At 41.6% G+C, this 22,326-nt stretch overlaps 1 protein-coding gene across 1 annotated transcript; it reads right to left on the reverse strand.

The window, feature by feature from the left end:
- Positions 1–365: 365 nt before the first annotated feature.
- Positions 366–21,871, reverse strand: asmt (acetylserotonin O-methyltransferase). Its single transcript, XM_020512530.2, has 8 exons — positions 21,797–21,871; positions 17,717–17,888; positions 15,262–15,391; positions 13,913–13,981; positions 11,128–11,246; positions 9,223–9,363; positions 1,568–1,690; positions 366–577 (listed from the first exon to the last, which is right to left on the reverse strand). Exons 1-8 carry the CDS (start codon positions 21,869–21,871, stop codon positions 366–368), a joined length of 1,041 nt encoding a protein of 346 aa, XP_020368119.1.
- Between the last annotated feature and the right edge of the window lie 455 nt (positions 21,872–22,326).

Below are 22,326 nucleotides of genomic sequence, written 5' to 3' on the forward strand. Positions count from 1 at the left end.
GGAGGAACACAGCAGGCCAGGCAGCATCACAGGAGCAGGAAAGCTGAATTTTCTGAAGAAGGGTCCCATCTGAAAAGTCAGCTTTCCTGCTCCTCTGATTCTGCCCGGCCTGCTGTGTTCCTCCAGCTCCACACTGTATTATCTCTGACTCCAGCATCGGCAGTTCTTACTATCTGTCAACTGTGAAATTATGATCACTTACATTAGCTGGTATACATTGAAAAAGTAGAAAGGTATGTTTTAACAGCTTGCGGGAGGGAATTTTGGAGGAATTGTCTCCGTGCAGTCTACTTTCTCCTATTGAACAGTTACATATTTTGCTTCAACAATCATACCCAGCGAGACTGAATCTTAGACTTGCTAGTTTACTTCCTCCCTAGGATAACATCGTAAATTTTCCCTGTCTTTTGGACTTGCACATCCTTGAATCCTGCCGATTCCAGAAGGCTGATGTACTCGGAGGCCATTCGTTCTTTCCCTTCTGTCTGTACCAACATGTTCAGAGAGTACAATTGGGCAGTGACAGGGCCAGTCCGGTCCTCATTCAATAATGCTTCAATCAGCAGTACTCCACTGCCTATTTCAGAGAGATGCAAATTGCAACAATTAATGCATTTAAAAAAAAAAAAAATCATTTTCTCCAATGCACTTGGCAGAGACCCCTCTTGCACCTTCCATTTTACCCCAGCCTGGATTTTCAGCTTGAGAAAAAGCAACATTCACTACAGGAATGGGACCTAATACATCTTTCTTTTAAAAATTCATTCACAAGATGTAGGCATCGCTGGCTGGATCAGCATTTATTGGCTGTTTCTAGTTGCTCTTGAGAAGGTGGTGGTGAGCTGCCTCCTTGAACTGCTGCAGTCCATGTACTGTTGGTAGACCCACAATTCTGTTAAGGTGGGAATTCCAGGATTTTAACCCAGTGACACTGAATATATTTCCAAGTCAGGATGGTGAGTGGCTTGGAGGGGAACTAGCAGGTGGTGGTACTCCCATGTGTCTATCTGCTGCCCTTGTCCTTCTCGATGGTAGAATTCACATATTTGGAAGGCACTATCTAAGGAACATTGGTGAGTTACTGCAGTGCATCTTGTAGATGGTACACTCTGCTGCTACTGTACATTGATGGTGGAGGGAGTGAGTATTGAATGTGTTAGATGGAGTGTCAATCAAATAGATAGTGTGGAATTTCTTGAGTGCTGATGGAGCTGCACCCATCCAAGCAAGTGGAGACTATTCTATCACACTATTTGCCTGTGAATTGTAGATGGTGGATAGGCTTTGGGGAGTCAGGAATTGAGTTACCCAATGAGTTATTCCTTTTGTAACCATTGTTTTTATATGGTTACTCCAGTTCAGTTTCTGGTCAATGATTTTTTCCAGGATCTTGATTGCGTGCCAGTTTTCAGTATTTCAAACAAACAAACTCTCTGCTCTCTAAAGATATCAAATGGGCACTGTTTTTCAGGCCTCAGTTGAAAAATCAAGGATGTTCAATGTCAAGATTTCTGCTGAAGATACTCTAGTGTCCTTTAATATTCTGCCTTGTTCTGGCTAGACCTACCTGGTTTACCAGTTTTGTTAACCCTGTTGAGTAGCTTCAGGCATTTGTCCTCAGTCCAGTCATGAATGATTCTGGCAAGAATGTAGAGGTCAGCATCAGGTATAGGGTCTTTGAAGAAGTCTCCTGTTTTTGAAAAGGGTGTAAGGTTAGGACTGCAGTATGCTGTCATTGATGCCATTAAAAAAATAAATACAGCTGTCACAACGATCTCTCCTTCTTTCTTGAAGTCACTGATACTTATCCAGCTCTAATTGTCCTTGATAAAATGATAGCAAGTCACTATCTTGATTACAACTGATTTGATTTGATTTGAACTATTATTGTCACATATACCAAGATACAGTGAAACGTATTGTTTTGCATGCTAGCCAGACAAATCATACCTTATTTAAATATATGAGGGTAATAGAACAGAATGCAGAACACAGTGTTACAGCTACAGAGATGAGGCAAAGAAAGAACCACTCTAATATATGAGAGGTCCGTTCATAAATCTGGTAACAGCAAAGAAGAAGCTGTTCTTAAATCTGTTGGTATGTGTTTTCAAATTTTTGTATCTTCTGACCAATTGAAGATAGTGGAAGAAATTATAACCCGGGTGGGAGGGGTCTTTGATTATGTCGGCTGCTTTCCTGAGGCAGCAGGAAGTATACATGGAGTCAATGGAAGGAAGGCTAGTTTGTGTGATGGACTGGGCTGTGTTCACAACTCTCTGTAATTTCTTGAGGTCTTTGGAAGAGCAGTTGCCATACCAAGCTGTGATACATCAGATTGGATGCTTTTTATGGTGCATTTTTAAAAATTGGTAAAGATCATTGTGGACATGCCAAATTTCCTTAGCCTCCTAACGAAGTAGAGGCATTGGTGTGCTCTCTTAACTTTAGCGTCAATGTGGACAGACCAGGACGGATTGTTGGTGATAGTTACTGCTAGGAACCTGAAGCTGTCAACCACCTCTGAGTGGTCTGCTAGAGCGTTTCAGAGGGAGTTTAATATCAACTATAATGCAATGGCTCTGGACTCAGTAGAGATAGTACAGATAACAAATTTCCATCCTTTGAGGATATTAGTGAACAAAAGGATTTTTACAAGAACACAGTAGTTTTATAGTTACTATTGTGGTCATTAGCCCATTGTGACAGACTTTGTTTTCTCAGTAACTGAACTGAAACTCCTGAGGTGTTAAGATGGAGTTTTGAATTTGTATTTTTGATTAAGTAGTCAAGTAACACAGCCAATATGCTGCTGTATCCCAAGGACTTCTCAAGTTAAACTTGTAAGGTAATACATGGTTCACATGATCTCGTGAGCACATTGAAGAGAAATTTTCCACGATATTCTGGTCCTTTATTGAAACAGTATTTCTGACTCACCCAGAAGATGCAATGACTGTGGGAGGAGGGGCAAGGTGAAGGGCTGGGTGACCAGAAATATCTTTTCATGATGTCCTAGTAAGAATGTGAGGTAGGCATGGTGGACCAGCTGGTCCTCTTCTACGTGCAATAATCCAATTATTCTTATCTCCTTTATTCAGGCTGGAGGAAGTTTTGTAGTATGAGTTCCCCAGGGGATGGTATTAGACTCTTGCTTTTCCTGATGTGCATCTCGGTGTGTAGGGGACAATTTCAAAGTTTGCAGATTACATGAAACTTGCAAGAATTGTAAACTGTGAGCAGGATTTTGTAGAATTCCAAAGGATATAGACAAATTGCTGGAGTGGGCAGATAGGTAACAGATTAGGTTCAATGCCATCAAGTGTGAGGTAATGCATTGTTCAGGAAGCACATTGAAAGATAATATAAAGGGGAAGTAAAATTCTAAAAGTGCAGGAACAGAGGAAGCTGGGTGTATATGTGCACAGATCATTGAGATTGAAGGACAGATAGATAGAGCAGTTAATCAAGAATACAGTATCCTCGACTTTATTAATAGCAGCCCAGAGTACAAGAGCAAGGAGATGATGTTGAATAAAAACTGAGAGAACTGCAGATGCTGTAAATCAAAAACAAGATCAGAAAGGGCAGCATCTGCAGAGAGAAATTAGAGTTAACATTTTGGTTCAAGTGACCCTTTCTCAGAACTCAAGATGCTGCCAGAACTGCTGAGCTATTTCAGCAAGTTTTGTTCTTGTTTGTGAGGTGATGTTGAAATTGTATAAGACTCTTATTAGACCTCAAGTGAATTCTTCTGCACAGATCCGTACACAGTTCTGATAGGAAGGATGTGAATACATTGGAGAGTGTCCAGAAGCAATTTACAGCAGCAGTTCCAGTGATGAGGAACTTCAATTATTCAGACGGATTGAAAAAGTCCCAACTCTTTGGAAAGAAGAAGGCTGAGGGGAACTGAGAAAGATTTTCAACATCATGAATGGGCTGACTAGGGTGGATAGGGAGAAATTGTTCCAGATGGTGGCCCGGTGGCTCAGTGTTTAGCACTGCTGCCTCACAGCACTAGGGACCTGGGTTCAATTCCACCCTTGGGCAACTGTCTGTGTGGAGTTTGCACATTCTCCTCGTATCTGCGTGGGTTTCCTCCGGGTGCTCTGGTTTCCTCCCACAGTCCAAAGATGTGCAGGTTAGGTGGATTGGTCATGCTAAACTGCCCAAGTGTTCAGGGATTTGTAGATGGGATGGGTTTGGGTGGGATGCTCTGAGGGCTGGTGTGGACTTGTTGGGCCAAAGGGCCTGTTTCCACACTGTAGGGATTCTATGTTCATAAAATAAACAACATGAGACAGCATAGATTTACAGTGATTTACAAAAGGAGCAAATACATTGTGAGAAAAAAACTTTTCCATTCAGTGAATAGTTAGAGTATGGAATGCACTGCCTGGAAATGTGGTGGAGGCAGGCTCAACTGGGATAATCAAGAGGACATTGGAAGATCATTTGGACAGAAATAGTGTGCAGGGATATGAGATTGGCACTGGCTAATGATGCACATTTGAACAGCCTTTTCAGTCATGATGGGCCGAACATCTCCGTCTGTATTAGAACACTTCTATGATTCTATGACATGAGTTCTTCAGAGGTGAGTTTCTGCCATCATTTCAGTCAAATCCTGTCCTCAAAGACATTCTCAGAATGCATGTTTAAGCACACACAGAATACAGAGAGAACCAGCCATTTGGATACAGAACTGGCTCAAAGGTAGGAACAGAGGGTGGTAGTAGACGGTTGCTTTTCAGACTGGAGGCCTGTGACCGGCGGTATGCCACAAGGATCAGTGCTAGGTCCACTGCTTTTTGTTATTTATATAAATGATTTGGATGTGAACACAGGAGGTATAGTTAGTAAGTTTGCAGATGATACCCAAATTGGTCAGTGAAGAAGGTTACTTCAGAGTACAATGGGATCTTGATCAGATAGGCCAATGGGCCAAGGAGTGGCAGATGGAATTTAATTTAGGTAAATGTGAGGTGCTGCATTTTGGAAAGGCAAATCAGGGCAGGAAATATACACTTAATGATAAGGCCCTGGGAAGTGTTGCTGAACAAAGATACCTTGGAATGCAGGTTCATAGCTCCTTGAAAGTGGAGCTGCAGGTAGACAGGATGGTGAAGAAGGCATTTCATACGTTTGTCTTTATTGGTCAGTGCATTGAGTAGAAGAGTTGGGAGGTCATGTTGCGGCTGTACAGGACATTGGTTAGGCCACTAATTCTGGTCTCCCTGCTTTGGGAAGGGTGTTGAGGTTGGTTGGCTCACTGACTGAAAGGGTTCAGAAAAGATTTACAAGGATGTTGCAAAGGTTGGAGGGTTTGAGCTATAGGGAGGGGCTGAATAATCTGGGGCTTTTCTCCCTGAAGCATCAGAGGCTAGAGAGTGACCTTATAGAGGTTTATAAAATCATGATGGGCGTGGATAGAGTGAATAGTCAAGGTCTTTTTCCCAGGGTAGTGGAGTCCAAAACAAGAGGGCATAGACTCAAGGTGAGAGCAGAAAGATTTAAAAGGGGCAATTTTTCACACAAAGGTGGTGTGTGTTTGGAATGAGCTGCCAGAGGAATTGGTGGAGGCTGATACAATTACAACATTGGATTTTAACACACATTGATTATCAATAAAACAAGAAGGCTGCTTTGGCCTTACTGCTGCATGTTTATGTAATCAATTGATTGGCAATACAGACACAGTGGCACTGCTGCTTCAGAGTGCAGTTGGGTTCAATTCCACCCTCAGACGACTGTCTATGTGGGGTTTGTACATTCTCCCCATGTCTGTATGAGTTGCCTCTGGGTGCTCTGATTTCCTCCCACAGTCCAAAGGTGTGCAGATTAGGTGGATTGGCCATGCTAAATTGCCCCCAGTGTCTAGGGATATGTAGATTAGGTGAATTAGTCATGGGATATGCAGGGTTATAGGGTAGATGGGTAGGTCTGGGTGGGATGCTCTTTGGAGGGTCAGTGTGGATTTAATAGGCCAAATGGCCTGCTTCCACACTGTGGGGATTCAGTGTTAGCAAATGGGACTAATGTTGGAACGGTTCTCGTGAAAACTTATTCGGCAGAGAATGGGAAATAAAATATAACATGCTGTGACGTTTTTGGTCACATTAAAATTTTGAAGGAGGGATATTTTTGTAGTTTAGTGTAATTTTTTTCCCCAGTGCTTAATCAATGTTGCTTTTACATAGTTTGTTACAGTAAAAGTCTTAAAACTTGGAATCTTGTCATGTGCTTCTTTTTGTCAGTCATTTGGATTTCAAATATTATTTTAAAATATTGTTTGCTTCTCAAAGGATTGTAACGGCCACCACAGCCAGCTTCAACTCTGCACCCACTTTCCAATGAGGATTTATTCCTTTAAGTAGGAAAGGTGGCTAATTTTGCTCTATCTTTAGAAGGGAACAAAGATCAGTTGTAGCTCCTGCTGCATCCACTATGCAATGTCTTGAGGATGTATAAAAATGCAAGCACTTTCCACTTCTTCCTTTCAGACATACATTTAATTTGAAAAACAATGATTTATTTTAGCAGCAAGTTTTCAAGAGGGAGATACATGGAATTCCTAGGGCTAAACAGGTCAAAGAAATAGGTTGAAAGGAAGAACAGGCTACACAGTTGGGTGATCAATCATGATCGTATTGAATGGCAGAGCAGGCTTAAGAGCTGAATGGTCTACTTCTGCTCCTATTTTATATGTTTCTATATTTTATAAGTTTACCACAGCAAAATACAAGACTTTTCACAAGAATGATTATCAACAGAATTTGAGGTATGCAAATTCATCAGAAAAAATATTTTCCCTTCATCATTTCCACTGGCAATTCAAGAGGATGGTTCCTGACACAGATTTTTGCTTAAAAAGGGAACCTATCTTCTCAGAAGGGAAAGTCAGTGGAACCGGTGAATGGAACACATTGGTTCAACTTGTCTTTTTGTACTTCAAAATGAAGAGCCATAGAGTCATACAACATGGAAACAGACCCTTCATTCCAACCAGTCCATGCCAACCATAATCCCAGAACTAAACTAGCCCCACCTGTCTTCTCCTGGCCCGTATCCCTCCAAACTTTTCCTATTCATTAACTTATCTATTACCTCATTAACTTATGTCTATTGAATATTGTAATCGTACCTACATTCACCACTTCCTGAGGAAGATCATTCCACATGTGAACCAAACTCTGTGTGAAAAATTTGCCCCTCATGTCTTTTAAATCCCTCTCCTCTCACCTTAAAAATATGCCCCCTAGACTTGAAATCCCCCACCCTTGGTAAAAGGCACCTACCATTAACCCTATCTATACCCCTCATGATTTTATAAACCTCTATAAGGTCAACCCTCAATCTCCTACACTCCAGGGAAAAAATATGATCAGTACATTCATTTCTGATTTTTTTTTTAAAGTTGTATCTTTTCTCTCTGAATTTGTTTTTAGGGAAGTTGGAAAAGGTCAATAAATTCTTATCTTGCCACTGGTACCCATACTCAGAGATTGAGTTTGGTTTGCAAACCTGAATGAAGTGAAGGAGAAAATAACCTTTAAGCACTTGGAACATCCAAGCAGACATTGAACTGAGAAATGCCATGCCGAGGAATTCAGATATATGTGGAGACCAGAATGCTGGGGACAGAATGGGGGTCATCCTCGCGGTTCAAAATTGTGGAGTAAATCCAGGGCAGGGAAAGTCTAAATTTTCTAAATTCAGGAGGCCCTGCTGCCCCAGGCAGTGAAACTGTCATTTACTGAAAAGATTGGACTACAATGGAAGAGGTAGTGAACAAGATGAGACAATAGGTAGGTAAATTAGCTGGTCAATACTAACTGCCCTAGTTTCTGCCAGGAGGGTTAGGTCCAAAATCGATGCCACATTTTGGACAAATGTTACCATTCCTACAAATGTTTAGTATTTCACTGAATTAGAAATAACATACTAGAAGCTCAGAAAATATAGAGAAACACAGGTGGATACAAGTTGATGAACTTGTAGGCCACTGAATGATTAATGCAAAGACCCAGTAGTGACATTAGTTTATGTTAATGTTGCAGGGTACATGTTAAAATGTAGATTTCATTACAAGGGATGGGGTGCAGGGAATGGGTCAATGTTTGCAACTGCACCAAAGGAGAGACAGTGCCTTTGAGGTAATGTCACTAGGTTAATAATAAACCAGAACCAGGAGATATGGCTTCAATTCTCACCACAGCACCAGCAGCTGGTGGAAATAAATGAACAAGTCTGGAGTACAATGCTAGTCTCAGTCATGGTAACCATGACAACTACCATTGATTGTTATAAAAACTCATCTGGTTCACTCAAGCCCTTCAGGGAAGGAAATCTGCCGTACTTACCAATCCTTAATTTTGTGACACCAAATACATGCTGATGTGATTACCTATTAACCACCATCTGCAATCTCAGTTCAAGGTGATTGAGAATGCGTCCAGAGACCCTGAAAATTGAAAAGACGTGTCCAGATGGGGTCTTTTCTAATGGGTTTAGATAGTTGATTATTTCATCATATTTGAAGGAAAGAAATACAATGTGAAAGTGCGCAAGATCTTTAGAGGGCTTGGAGATTTGGTGTCTATGTTCTAAAGCAGAAAGCTTTAAAGTGTACTGCTAGATAAGAGATTCTTCAGAATATTCTGGATGGAAATGCTGTAAAGTAATGTAAATTTCATCCCTCATCCTCCCACAAGGGTCCTTAATCCCTTCCCCATCAAAATGTCTGACTGACCTCTCAGGTACCCTTGTCCTTCATGACACTGCTTGTAGTTCCCAGCAGCTGCCACTATGGAGTTGCGCACTGCTGAGACGATTCAGTTGATGGTCAAGCAGATTAGCTAACAACTTGTGAGGGCAGGATTTCCTGCTCCTGATGTGCAGAAGTCCAAAACTTACCTCCTTTAAAGATGCTTTCAGGATAAAATTGGTCTGGGATCTGTCTGTGTGGCTTTGGAGGGATTGTGAGTACTTCATTCCTCCCAATCCCCTGAAATTTAGCCCAGGGTTCCCGAAGTTCTTGCTATTGGTATGTTGACCCACCTCATATTTGGGTCTGCTTTGGTCTAGTGGTTAGAAGCTGTTGGCAATAGTTAGACAAGAGCTCCATTGTCACTGCACCATGAAGCACTATGATGCTGGAATGTATGGAGAGAGGTAATCTAAAAATTACTATTGAGCAATTCCTCTGGTTGCGTATACCTTCATGAAATGTAATCCGTTTTTCATGTGGAGACACAAAGTGATTTCTTGCCATTTCCAGGACTTTAGGAAGGTCATAGATGGTCACCCTTGACTGTGGATATGCAGAGATACATTCCTTAGCTATTGCACCAGTACATCCTTCAAAACAGACAGAAAGAAAAATAAAATCCAAAAGTTGCCCTTTTAAATTAAACATTGGTATTGTTTTATAGACTTCTTTTCATCATTACATTAACTCCACCACCCCCACCCCACTCCCAGATGTAGCAATTATATGAATAAAGTTATATCAAGATCATGAAGGATGGGTTTATCACTACAGTATTAAACAGAATTAGGGGAAAGCTCCCTGCTGGCTGGAGTCATACATAGCACAAAAGAAGATGGTTGTGTTTGCTGGAGGTCAGTCATCTCAGCCACAGGACATCGTGGCAGGAGTTTCTCAGGGTAGTGTCCAAAGCACATGCATCTTCAGCCGCTTCCCTCCATCCTACCTTCTCTCCCTCTTAAAGTCAGATGTGGGAATGTTAGCTGATGATTACACAATGTTCAACGCCATTTGTGACTCCTCAGCCACTAAGGCATCCCATGTGTTCAAATACAGCAAGACCTGGACAACATCCAGGCTTGCGCTGATAAGTGGTAAGTAACATTTGTGCAACAACAAATGCCAGGCGATGACCACCACCAAAAAGAGATTTTCCAATCATCACTCCTTGTCATTCAATGGCATTACCATCACTGAATCCCCTACAATCAACATCCTTGGTGACACCATTGACCAGGAACTGAAATGAACCATCTATGTAGATATTGTCACTTTAGATCTTAGCTGGGGGCATGGCTAGTTCTGGCACACAAGGCTTCAGTGTTCTTATCACAATGTTACTGGGGCCCATAGCCTTCACAGTATCCAGTGCCTTTAGCCATTTTTCTATATCACATGGAGTGAATCAAATTGGCTGAAAACTGGCTTCTGTGATACTAGGGATTTCAGTAGGAGGCAGGCATGGATCATCTGCTTGGCACGTCTGGTTGAAAATGGATGCAAATGTTTCAGCCTTATTCATCCTAAAGAAGGTTCGCTCCAAACTCAAAGTTCTAACTCTGTTTTCTCTCCACAGATGCTGCCAGACCTGTTGAGTTTCTCGAGCAATTTCTGATTTTTCTGCATTCACAGCTCTTCATTGTATTTTACTGCAGCCTTATCTTTTGCACTGATGTGCTGGGCTCCACCATCATTGAAGCTTCCTCCTCCTCCTCCAGTGAATCATCTAATTGCTCACCATTCACGACTGGATACAACAGGGCTGCAGAGTTTAGATCCAATGCACTGATTGTGGGAATTACTTGTTCTATGAATCGTATGTTGTTTTCATTGTTTGGCATGCAGACAGTCCTGTGCTGTAGTGTCACCTCAGTTTTAGTTATGCCTAGTGCTGCTGTTGACATGACCTATTGAGTTCTTCCCTATGTGACTGTGGGGTTGTGGGTCAATTGAAATTTGGGGTGGACAAGGGTCCAGAATTGAGTGGAGTGAGGTGATCTTGGAGACCATCACTGAGGTAGGGAGCGATGAGGACATGGAGGGACTTAAGATTGAGGTTTAACTAGAGTGGGAGCCTAGGTAATCCAGTGAGCTCTCAGTAAACTTCTCCGTGAAATGTGTAACATTCATCTAATATTTTAAAGCATGTTAACATGAGCATATTCAGCAAGAAGATGAAGGAAGGGAACCAAAATAATCTCAATAGCTGGTCAAAGGTTGGGGATAACCGATAATCAAATCCCCATGATGAGTGGGGCTTGGGGATGGTATCAAAGAGAAAGGAACTAACTAAACATAAAAATATCAAACATTTTTAAGTTCCTGAAAGAGAGCATTTTGAAAAAGAAACTAACCGCCAAGATCTACGATGTGGGTAAAAATTGAAAGATCAAAGGCCACGACCACATCTTTTCCACAAATATTCCATATTGAATTCATCAGCTGCATGAATTTCAGCATTTCCTCCTCGGATCTATGGTATCAAAACGTTAGTGTATTAACACAAAACTGTACAATCAATATGAAAATGTATGCCTCAACACTGCAGTATTCCATCCCTTTGTTATTTTAACAGAGAACAGAAAGCCAGCTTTGGGGCGGCACGGTGGCTCAGTGGTTAGCACTGCTGCCATGCAACGCCAGGAACACGGGTTCGATTCCACCTTCGGGCAACTGTCTGTGTGGAGTTTGCACATTCTCCCTGTGTCTACGTGGGTTTCCTCCGGGTGCTCCGGTTTCCTCCCACAGTCCAAAGATGTGCAGGCTAGGTGGATTGGCCATGCAAAATTGCCCATAATGTCCAGGGATGTGTGGGTTATGGGGGATGGGTCTGGGTGGGATGCTCTGAGAGTCAGTGTGGATTTGTTGGGCAGAAGGACCTGTTTCCACACTGTAGGGATTCAATGATTTGATCAACATAGAGAAAAATTTCAAAATATTCTGGTGTAGAGGGATCTGAATGTTGTCATGGATTGCAGAAAACTAGTATGCAGGTAATAGCTGGCAATAAGGAAGGTGAAATAAGTCCATGGAGGCCAGTATCCCATCACCAAGTCATCCTTTATTTACATGTGGTGAGTCCTTGACACTGATCCAGCTCTCTCAAAGCCAGCTGTCAGAGTGAGCAGAACCTCTGACATACTTATTTCTATCTGTCAGCCAGGACTTCCCGATTGGACGAGATTAACAGCCCCAATCAGGGAACTCATATTCTATGAGGGCCACCTGGCTGACCTTGTTACAATCACTATAGAAAGCAAATGGAATGTGGCCATTTATTGCTAAAGGAGAGAACATTAAAGTGGGGAAATATTGCTGTAACTGTCCAAAGCATTAGTTAGATCGCAGCTGGGGTATTGTGTACAAATTTAATCCCCTTACATGGGAGGGATATAGTTGCAATGAAGGCAGGTCAGAGAAGGTTAACAAGATTGATGAGGAGATTATCTTATGAAGAAAGATTGAGCAGTTTAGGCCTATACTCTTTGGAGTTTAGAAAAATGAGAGGCAATCGAATTGAGGTGTATAAGATGCTAAACAGGATTGACAAAGTAAACGTAGAGAGGATGCTTCCTCTTATGGAGCAATCTGGAATGAGACATTATAGTTTCAGACTAAGGAGTGGCAGATCTAAAACAGATGAGGAGAAACTATGGAATCCATTATCCTAGAATATGGTGTATACTGAGGCATTGAGCAAATTTAATGAGGAGATAGACATATTTTTAATTAGTAATGGGTAGGAAAGTGGAGCTGAGGCTGCGATGAGATCAGTCATGATCCTAATAAATGGTAGAGCTGGCTCAAGAGGCTGAATTGTCCAATCTTGTTCCTAGTTCTTATGTTTTGAAAAATGCATTGGCAATTACAGATGAGGATAGAACTTCCTTAATAGACGACCTGAGAAATAACAACAACTTTCACAGCTTTTGAATTGTTAAAGTGAGGGCAAAAATGTGGGAGTCAGAAGTGCTACAGGTAACAATATGATCATGGCTGATCATTCAACTCAATTCCCTGCTTTTAATGTATAAAACTCAGAAGGATTTGCCAGGGAAGACACTGGCTGAGGAGATCTGACACACCTGTCACAATCTCAGGATAAGAGGTCTCTGACTTTGGACTGCAATGAGGACATATTCCTTCACTCAAAAGGCACAACAATACCTTTCTTCCTCAGGTGTCTCAGGAAATTTGGCATGTCCGTCAGATCCCTCACCAACTTTGAAAGCAAACTGTTCAGGTGCATAATGGCCTGGAAATGCAACTGCTCTGCCCAGGACTGTAAGAAACTACAGAAGGTGGTGTACACAGCTCAGACCATCACGGAAGCCAACCGTCCATCCATGGACTCCACTTACACGGTTCGCTGCTGTGGAAAGGCTGTCAACATCATCAAAGACCCATCGCACCTTGGTAATGACCTCCTACAACCTCTTCCATCAGGCAAGAGATAGAGAAGCCTGAGCACATGCACAAGCAGACTCAAGAACAGCTTTTTCCTGGCCGTTATTAGACTGATGAATGGACTCTCTAACTCAAATAACGCTGATTTTGCTAACGTTAATCTCGTCTAGTGCACACCCTGTGCAATGTAACCTATATGCCTCTGTCTAAATCTTTTTGATCTATACAACGTTGCTTACTCTGATTTGCCTGACTGCTCGTAAACAAAGCTGTACTTCAGTAAGCATGACAATAAATCAATCCACAATGTTCGAAATCCCCAGGAAATTGTAAATGTTCCATCATTTTAGTGGTGGGATAGATGGCTCTTTTATTTCTTGGAGAATCAGGGATATATGGAGCTGAAGCTGAAGATTAGCCATGATCATATTGAATGAAGGACTACATGGTCTACTCCTGTCCCTTTTTTAATGCTTTTCTTGTGTTGAACAGATTTGAACAGTCAGAAACTTAAAGTTTTGTGAGATCAGTTCGAAAGATCTGATCTAAAATGGCATGCACTTAAATCATGGAAAACTCTAGTTTCAGTGCATATCAGAGACATGTACACAATGCAAAGAAGAGACAGCAGAGTTATTTCACATTCTGTTAACAGACAGTTCTGCCTTTTCTCTTTTGCCCAGTTGAATTGTGGTGGTTAAGGGGTTTGAAGATCACATTTTAGAAACCTACCTATAGACAGTTTCAAATAGGTCCTTAGGAGAAACACCAAATGCTCTCTCATACTGGTTTTTCCCTTCCCTGAAGCGAAACATTGAAAGAGAAATGATAATGCAGAAATACATGATGTGAGATAAATCTTAAATAGTCAAAAAAATTAGATTTGGTGAAGTCCAACTTTTACCTCATGCCTTTTATGGGACATACAACTATAGAATCTTACAACACATTTGGTCCGTCATGCCTGTGCTAATCCTTTGGAAGAGTTATCCAATTTATGCCATTCCTCCCCCCTATCAAGTGGACCTCTCCCAGCCAAGCACGTTTTCTTTTTGCTGTTTAACTCTGGATCCACCAATTTTTTGTCAGCTGCTGTTAAATGTGCCACCATCGCCAATTTAGACAGCGCGCACGCAGATTGTGAACATTGGTTGGGTGAGAAAAGAAGTGTGTTCTCATCTTGTTAAGGCACTACCATTCGAAGCTCCCCCCACGTTACCAGCGGGTTCTGGGCCAGCACAGCTGAGTGCAATGGATATTGCACCCTTGGGCAAAATTCAACACGAGGTTGATGGATTTGTGGCACACTGTACAAACACAAAAGCCAAATACTGCAGATGCTGGGACTTTGATGTAAAACTAAGGAAATGCTGGAAATGTTCAGCAGGTCATCTTCTAGGCCTTCATGAATCCAGGAATGAGGTGAAAGTTCTGGTAAATCTTTGCAATGATTGCCTCCAGACCTCCACCTAAGGCAGTTCCAGGTGGGAAGGCCCTCCAACCCCACCTCCATTTAATACCTTTTGATGGAAATCACTTAAACGTCTCTTCCTGCTTGGGCTATTGGGGAGGTCTTGTGCTACTGCATCTTCTTTCATTCATTAAGAGATTCCTTACCATTGAGTAGAGTCTGTACATATGCTGAGTATTTCCAGCACTTTCTGTTTCTATTCTAACACAGTCAGGCTGCAATATGTTCTGGTCCTAAGGCAGAAATGACTTCATTGTTTATGCAATTGGTGGATCCATTATAAACCTTTTTTCTTCTCTCCAGGTTACCAAGTATTTTCTAATCCCTCTTCTCTGAGAAAGTGAGTATATCCCCCACCCCCTTGATAAATTTACGCCATTTTCTGAACTGAGCCAGTTACAAAGGGATGTGTGAGGAGGACATGAATTGTTCTCTCTCCCTTTAGGCAAACACATTACCTGAGCAGGCAGTTATCTCCCTGCCAGCTCAGCTGTGACAGAGCATTGCAGGTGCTAATGCAAATCCATTTATGTTTTAATGTGTCTTAAAATAATGACCTAAATTTTAATGGAACAAGGTACTTTTAATGAATGTACAAAGTCTGTCTCACCTGACAGCATCATTCAGGAAGGCAAAGCAATGGTAGATAGTCTGTGAATAATAGGCCATTGAATAGTAGAGTGTTCTGGGACTTGCCTTGGTCAGGTAGATTTGAGACAGATCCGTATTACTGTACAAGACTGTAAATTGGAGAATGAATTATCATATTTATTCATAATCACTTCCTTATGTGCTATATGATGTGCAGATGCTTGAAATTCTTTTTTTAAGCAGAGTTTTATTTACTTTAATTATAAAACAAAAATAGGAAATTGTATTCTATTTCTGTCCAAGATGAACATATTAACTCTCATGCATTCTGTACTAATATAGGATCTTTAAGTGATACCCCATTCTGATATCGATCAATGCTCCCTTGGTGAGTGAACAAAATGAATACTAATGATATAATCTGTGATGGAGATAGATTGGTTACTCTCTAACCAGCAACATATCAAGGTACAGAAACAGAGAGCTTGGGGACAAGAGAGCCTGGGGCAGAGGGAAAAAGGGTAATTGCTTACTTTTCACGGTTATGAAACTTTTCATAAGGTTGGGTTCAAAGCATTATCACGATACTCTTCCACTCAAACAACTGATTCTGTGAAAGAGAGTGGCATCTCTGCGAGTGAAAGTCAGTTGAACTTTTGAAAAAAATTCTTGGCAGGAATTTGTTGCTTATCCCTAATTGCCCTTGAATTGTGCAGCTCACTAGGTTTTTCACGAAGCAGCTAAGAATCAAATTACATTGAATTTAGCCTTTAATTAATAACTAAGACCATAAGACTACAATATGTAGGAGCAGAAGTACGCCATTCAGCCCACTGAGTCCACGCTACCATTCCACAAGATCATTGTTGACCTGATAATCCTCAAATTTATTTTGCTGCATTTTCCCACAACTCAGTTCCCTTAATGATTAAAAATCTGTCTCTTTCAGCCTTGAATATGCATAATGACCCAGCCTCAACATCCTCTGAAGTAAGGAATTCCACAGATTCACCACCTTCTAAGAGTAAAAATTCCTCCATTTCTTTATCTTAAATGGGCAACCCTACACTTATGCCCTTTGGTTCTTGACTCTCCCAAAAGGGGAAACAAACTTTCCACATCTACCCTGTGAAGTCCCCTAAGAATCTTAGATGTTTTAGTAAGATTACCATTCATTCCTCTCAACTCCATTGAGTACAAGCCCGACCTACACAATCTCCCCTGTTAAGACTGTCCCTGTGTACCCAGAATCAGCCAGTGAACAATCTCTGGACTGTCTCCAATGCCAGGATATCTTTCCTTAGATAAGGGGACCAAAACTGTTTTCAGTAGACTAGCTGCAGTCTTTATCTATGCACTATTTTCAGAAGAGATAATAATGCATTTTTTCAGGTCTTACAGTTATTCTACTTCTGGACTTGAGAGTCTCAGTTTAAGTCCTATCTGCTCAGCAGTGTGTGATAATACGAAAAGAAATTCAATTGTGTAAACTCTTGTCTGTGCTATACTTAGCACAAATTTCCCCGATTGTTTGGAAATAGTTGGCACCCACATTAATACAGCACTGAACCTCCCTCACTTTCAACATCCTGATGGTTATCATTGACCCGAAACTCAATTGGACTCACCACATAATCACAGTTGCTACAAGAGCAGGTCAGAAGCTAGGAATACTGTAGCAAGTAACTCACCTCCTGACTCCCTAAAACCTGTCCACCATCTACAAGGCACAAATCAGGAGTGTGATGGAATACTCCCCACTTGCCTGGATGGGTGCAGCTCCAACAACACTCAAGAAGCTTGACACCATCCAGGACAAAGCAGCCGCTTGATCGGCACTACATCCACTCCCTCCACCACTGTCAGTCAGTCAGTTGCAGCAGTGTGTACTATCTACAAGATGCACTGCAGAAATTCACCAAAGATCCTCAGACAGCACCTTCCAAACCCACGATTACTTCCATCTAAAAGGACAAAGGTGGCAGATAAATTGGAACACGACCACCTTCAAGATCCCCTCCAAGTCACTCACCATCCTGACTTGGAAATATATCACTGTTCCTTCACTGTCACTGGGTCAATATCCTGGAACTCCCTCTCTAATGACATTGTGGATTAACCCACTGCAGGAGGACTGCAGCAGTTGAAGGCAACAGCTCACCACCACCTTCTCAAGGGCAACTAGGGATGGGTAATAAATGCTGGCCAGCCAGCGATGCCGACATCCAACAAATGAATAAAGAGGAAAAAAAAAGCACTGACAGGAACACGTGAGAACAGGGTCACGTGTGTATTAATAATAATGCACAGAAGGAGCTCATTGTAAATTAAATATACTTGCATTACTCTAAATACAAACAAAAAGTCCTATAAATTGTTAACCCCGTATCTTCAGGCGCACACTTACACAAGCACACGAACACAGAAAAATCTCAAAATACATTGGTAGTGGAAAACGTCAAGAATTTGATTACCCTCGCTTTGGTGCTCTTTGACTTGTAACAGCTGTAGCCCAACACAAGCAGTGAGGAGTCTGTCCATGCCATCAGTACTGGTGCCAAGCTTCTCTGCAACCGCACTGGAAGGGAGTGCCCCTTCATTTTCCAGCAGATCAAATACTCCCAGCTCACAGGCAGCAAACATGGTCTACAACCAGAGTTCGTTTGGAAGTAGGTGAGAGCAGCGTATCAGTTAGTTTCATTCCTAATTCCTTGTCCTCTGCACTTAATAGTATTTTTTTCCCCGAACTAGCCATAAAATGAAGAATCTGTCTGCATGGTAGACTACTTAATAAGGTTAAATCATATGGAATTCAGGGGGAGCTAGCCAATTGGATACAACATTGGCTTGAAGGTAGAAGACCTTCAAGAGGGTAATGGCAGAGGGTTGTCTTTCAGACTGGAGGCCTGTGACCAGCCGTGTGCCGCAAGGATCGGCGCTGGGTCCACCGCTTTTCATCATTTATATAAATGACTTGGATGTGAGTATAGGAGGTATGATTAATAAGTTTGCAAATGACAGCAAAGTTGGTGGTATAGTGGACAGCAAATAAGGTTATTTAAGAGTACAACAGGACCTTGATCAGATGGGCCAATGGTATGGCAAATGGAGTTTAATTTAGATAAATGTGGGGTGTTGCATTTTAGTAAGTCAAACGAGGACAGGATTTATACAGTTAATGGTAGGGCTTTGGGAGTATTGTCGAACACAGACTCCTAGGGGTGCATATTTCCCTGAAAGTGGAGTTGTAGGAAGACAGAGTGGTGAAGAGGCATTTGGCATGCTTGCCTTCATTGGTCAGTGCATCGAGTATAGGAGTTGGGACGTCATGTTGTGGCTGAACAGGACATTGGTTAGGCAACTTTTGGAATACCGTGTTCAATTCTGATGTCCCTGCTATAGGAAAGATGTCATGAAACTTGAAAGGGTTCAGAAAAGATTTACAAGGATGTTGCCAGGATTGGAGGGTTTGAGCTATAGGGAGAGGCTGGATGAACTGGGGCTATTTTCCCTGGAGCGTCAGAGGCTGAGGAGGTGACGTATTGAAGTTTAGAAAATCATGAGGGGCATTGATAAAGTGAATAGTCAAGGTCTTTTTCTCTCAGTAAGGGAGTCCAAAACTAGAGGGCATAGGTCTAAGGTGAGAGGGGAAAGATATAAAAGGGGCCTGAAGGACAACTTCTTCCACACAGAGGGTGGTGCATGTACAGAACGAGATGCCAGAGGAGGTGGTGGGGCCAGGTACAATTACAACATTTAAAAGGCACTGGAAGGGTACATGAATAGATAGGGTCCAGAGCGATATGGGCCAAATGCTGGCAAATGGGGCTAGATTAATTTAGGATATCTGGTCAGCATGGACCACAGGGTTTGTTTCCATGCTGTACAATTCTATGACTCTATGAAATGTCAAAGATCTCTCCACATTATTTGTAAAAGTACATGAGAGTTTTCCCCCAATACTTATTGCTTAAAATCTTCTGAAACCAGATTATTGTGTGTAGGTTTTTGTTTTATTCTCTCATGGGACGTGGGTGTCATTGGCTGGGCCAGCATTTATTGGCCATTCCTATTTGTCCTTGTGAAGGTGGTGCTGAGTTGCCTTCTTGAACCACTGTGGAGTCTGTGCTATAGGCTGATTCACAATGCCATCAGGGCGGAATTCCAAGCTTTTGATCCAGCGACAGAGAAGGAATGGTGACATATTTCTGAGTCAGGATGGTGAATGGCTTGGAGGAGAACTTGCAGTGGAACATGCAATCGGAGCATGTTAGTTCATCCATTCAGAGATATCTTGTCACTAATCCGGACCTCTCCATTGTCGGTGCCTGGCTTTGAGTATTTTCAGCCTTTATTTTAAAAATTTCCTTTTAATTTTAAATTTCCAATATGTATTTTGCTCCTGCACCTGAATTTTCCAGTGTAACCTCACTTTGTTTGATTCTGTACTACTTGTCCAATTCGTAATTTACTTTGGCATAATTCTTTATAATCATTCACTAACATTAACATTTTAATAAAGAATTTGATTCATGATTTCTTGTCCAGGCTGAAAAAAAGCTTTTAATTTTCTCAACAACAGAGACCTCTTCTATCCATTGCTTCCAATGTTTCTCAGGGATCAGAACCAGGCATAGTGCATGGGTGTATTACATACCATATTTAATTATTTGTTTATATCTAGGCCAGAGGGCACTCAAGAGTCAACTACATTGCTGTGGATTTGGAGTCACATATTCATATATTCCCTACAGTGTGGAGGCAGGCCATTCGGCCCAAGGAGCCCACACCGACCTTCTGAAGAGCATCCCACCCAGACTCAGACCCAGACCCAGACCCAACCCCCTACCCTATCCCTGTAACCCTGCATTTCCCATGGCTAATGCACCTGACCAACACATCCCTGGACACTACAGGCAATTTAGCATGGCCAATCCACCTAACCTGCACATTTTTGTGACTGTGGGAGGAAACCAGAGCACCCGGAGGAAACCCACGCAGACATGGGGAGAACGTGCAAACTCCACAAACATTGTTGCCCAAGGGTGGAATCCCTGGCACTGGGGCAGCCGTGCTAACCACTGAGCCACCGTGTCGTCTTTTTTTAAAGCCGGAAACAAAAGCAAAAACCTATACACCGGACCGCATAAGGTTGGCAGATTTCTTTCACTAAATGGCATCAGTGAACCAGATTGGGTTTTGTGACGATAGTTATATGCTTTTTAATTCCGTAATTATATTGTTGCAATCAAATTTCACCATCTGCCATGATGGGATTTGAACCCACATTCCCAGAACATTAGTCTAGCTGTCTAGATTACTAGTCCAGTGACATTACCACAAACTTCATCAGCAAAACAGCCCATTTGTCTAACTGGCTGATGTCAGCATTTTGTGAAGTACTCAAACAACTTCTTACCCTTCTTCATCCAACCTGACCTGGAAAGCCTTCAATTCTTTTCTTCCTTATGTACTTATTTAAATGATGCTTAAATCCATCCATGCTTTTTGCCTTTATGAGGTCACAAGTTCTACATTGCAACTATTCTTTGAGAAAGCACATCTAGCTAAATTCATATCTGTATTAATACATGACGATCTTGTATTTATGAACATAGCATCTACAATCTTGAAAGTGGAAATATTTTCTCCACAGGCAGCCTAGCAAACATACCATTAAAAAGACTATTAAGTTACCTCTCAGCTTTGTCTGACAGTGTAATGAGAACATCACAGAATGTGATCATTTTTTTTCTATGGTTTTTATTCCATTGTATTGGCTGTGTCGTTGAACATTCAATTGGATTTGCTGATTGATGTTCTGTATTGGTTTGACTTGTATTCAATGACAATGCTAGGTTGCTTTCAGCTTCATCTCTTACCTCCTCAACATCAATCACAGATGGCATGTACTGTTTTACTTTACTTCTTAAAAGGAAATATAGTGGTACTACACATTCGCTGCTTCTTCTGCCCAGTTACACATTTTTTGCTAATTAATTTAGCAATTCTCAAGCTGCCATTTACATTTTCACTACCCCTTGTGCCTTAGCATCATTTGCAAATCTGATTGGTAGGTGTTGAGTTTAGGGTTCAGTTCATTGATGTAAAGACTGCACTGGTTCTTTGGGGGCACTTAGATTATATCCTACTTAACTCTTCTAGCAGGTATCCAGTTCTTTCCACCCTTCAGTTGATTCTCAAGAGTTTCCCTGAATCCACAGAGCTTTGAACTCCATTAACAGCCCTTCATGTCAAACTTCACTAAATATTTTTCTGCAGTCCAAACTGAGCTCTTTCCTCAGAAGGTCAATCAAGCAGGATCCTCTCCTTGCAAACTCAGGCTCTTATTTCTCTTGAAGTCATTGGAAATAAGATTGCAGGGAGATATAAAACCAGGTCTCCGATTTGCTATCATCCACTTTCAACAATTGCACAAAGTCAAAATGACTCGTGTGTCAAACCTAATCAATTGAAAAATATATCTAGAGAGCAGCATTATAAATGCCTTGGGGAACAGATTACTTTCCCACCTCGGTGGGATCTTGACCTACCTTAGAAATGAGAAATCCATCCATATAATTTAACAGCTTCTGAGGATATTCAAGTTCCTGTTTGGATAGTTCCATTATAAAATTTGCACCAGCAACTCAATACTTCAGAGTTGAATGTTTTCCATCAAATTAGCAGCTCGTCAATGTAACTTCCAGAAACTTTAATCTCACAGGCACAATAAAATGATTGTGTTTGATGCACTGGCTGCGGAGGTACTAATCCCAGATGTCTTTCTAATCATTTAAGGAGATTATAGCCACACGTGATTCTGTTTTGACATTATCACTTTGGTTATTAGGCTCCTTATCTTAGCAGGTCTTCAAGAGAAAACAAAATGACCTTTCATTTAAGGTAGAGTTTTACAAGCCCCTCATAGTCTGAATCAGATGAAGGAATTGTGGGGTATTGGATGCCAAGAATGTTTGTGGCCTCCCTTTTTTGAAACAGTTGATCACATAATTGCTCCATACTCTTAGACGGGAGACAGTAGCAGTGTCACAGGATTAGTAATCTACAGGAACAAGCTAAG

The sequence above is a fragment of the Rhincodon typus genome, chromosome 6 (assembly GCF_021869965.1).
Source record: "Rhincodon typus isolate 14 chromosome 6, sRhiTyp1.1, whole genome shotgun sequence".
In the NCBI taxonomy this organism is placed as follows: Eukaryota; Metazoa; Chordata; class Chondrichthyes; order Orectolobiformes; family Rhincodontidae; genus Rhincodon; species Rhincodon typus.

Excerpts from the sequence above, each read along its gene's own strand:
- asmt (XM_020512530.2), bottom strand. The coding sequence starts at position 21,871 with ATGGAACTATCCAAACAGGAACTTGAATATCCTCAGAAGCTGTTAAAT. Across the intron at positions 17,889-21,796 it reads ATGGATTTCTCATTTCTAAG|ACCATGTTTGCTGCCTGTGA; the intron begins GTAGGTCAAGAT and ends CTCTGGTTGTAG. Across the intron at positions 1,691-9,222 it reads ACGGATTACATTTCATGAAG|GAGACTTCTTCAAAGACCCT; the intron begins GTATACGCAACC and ends TTTCAAAAACAG.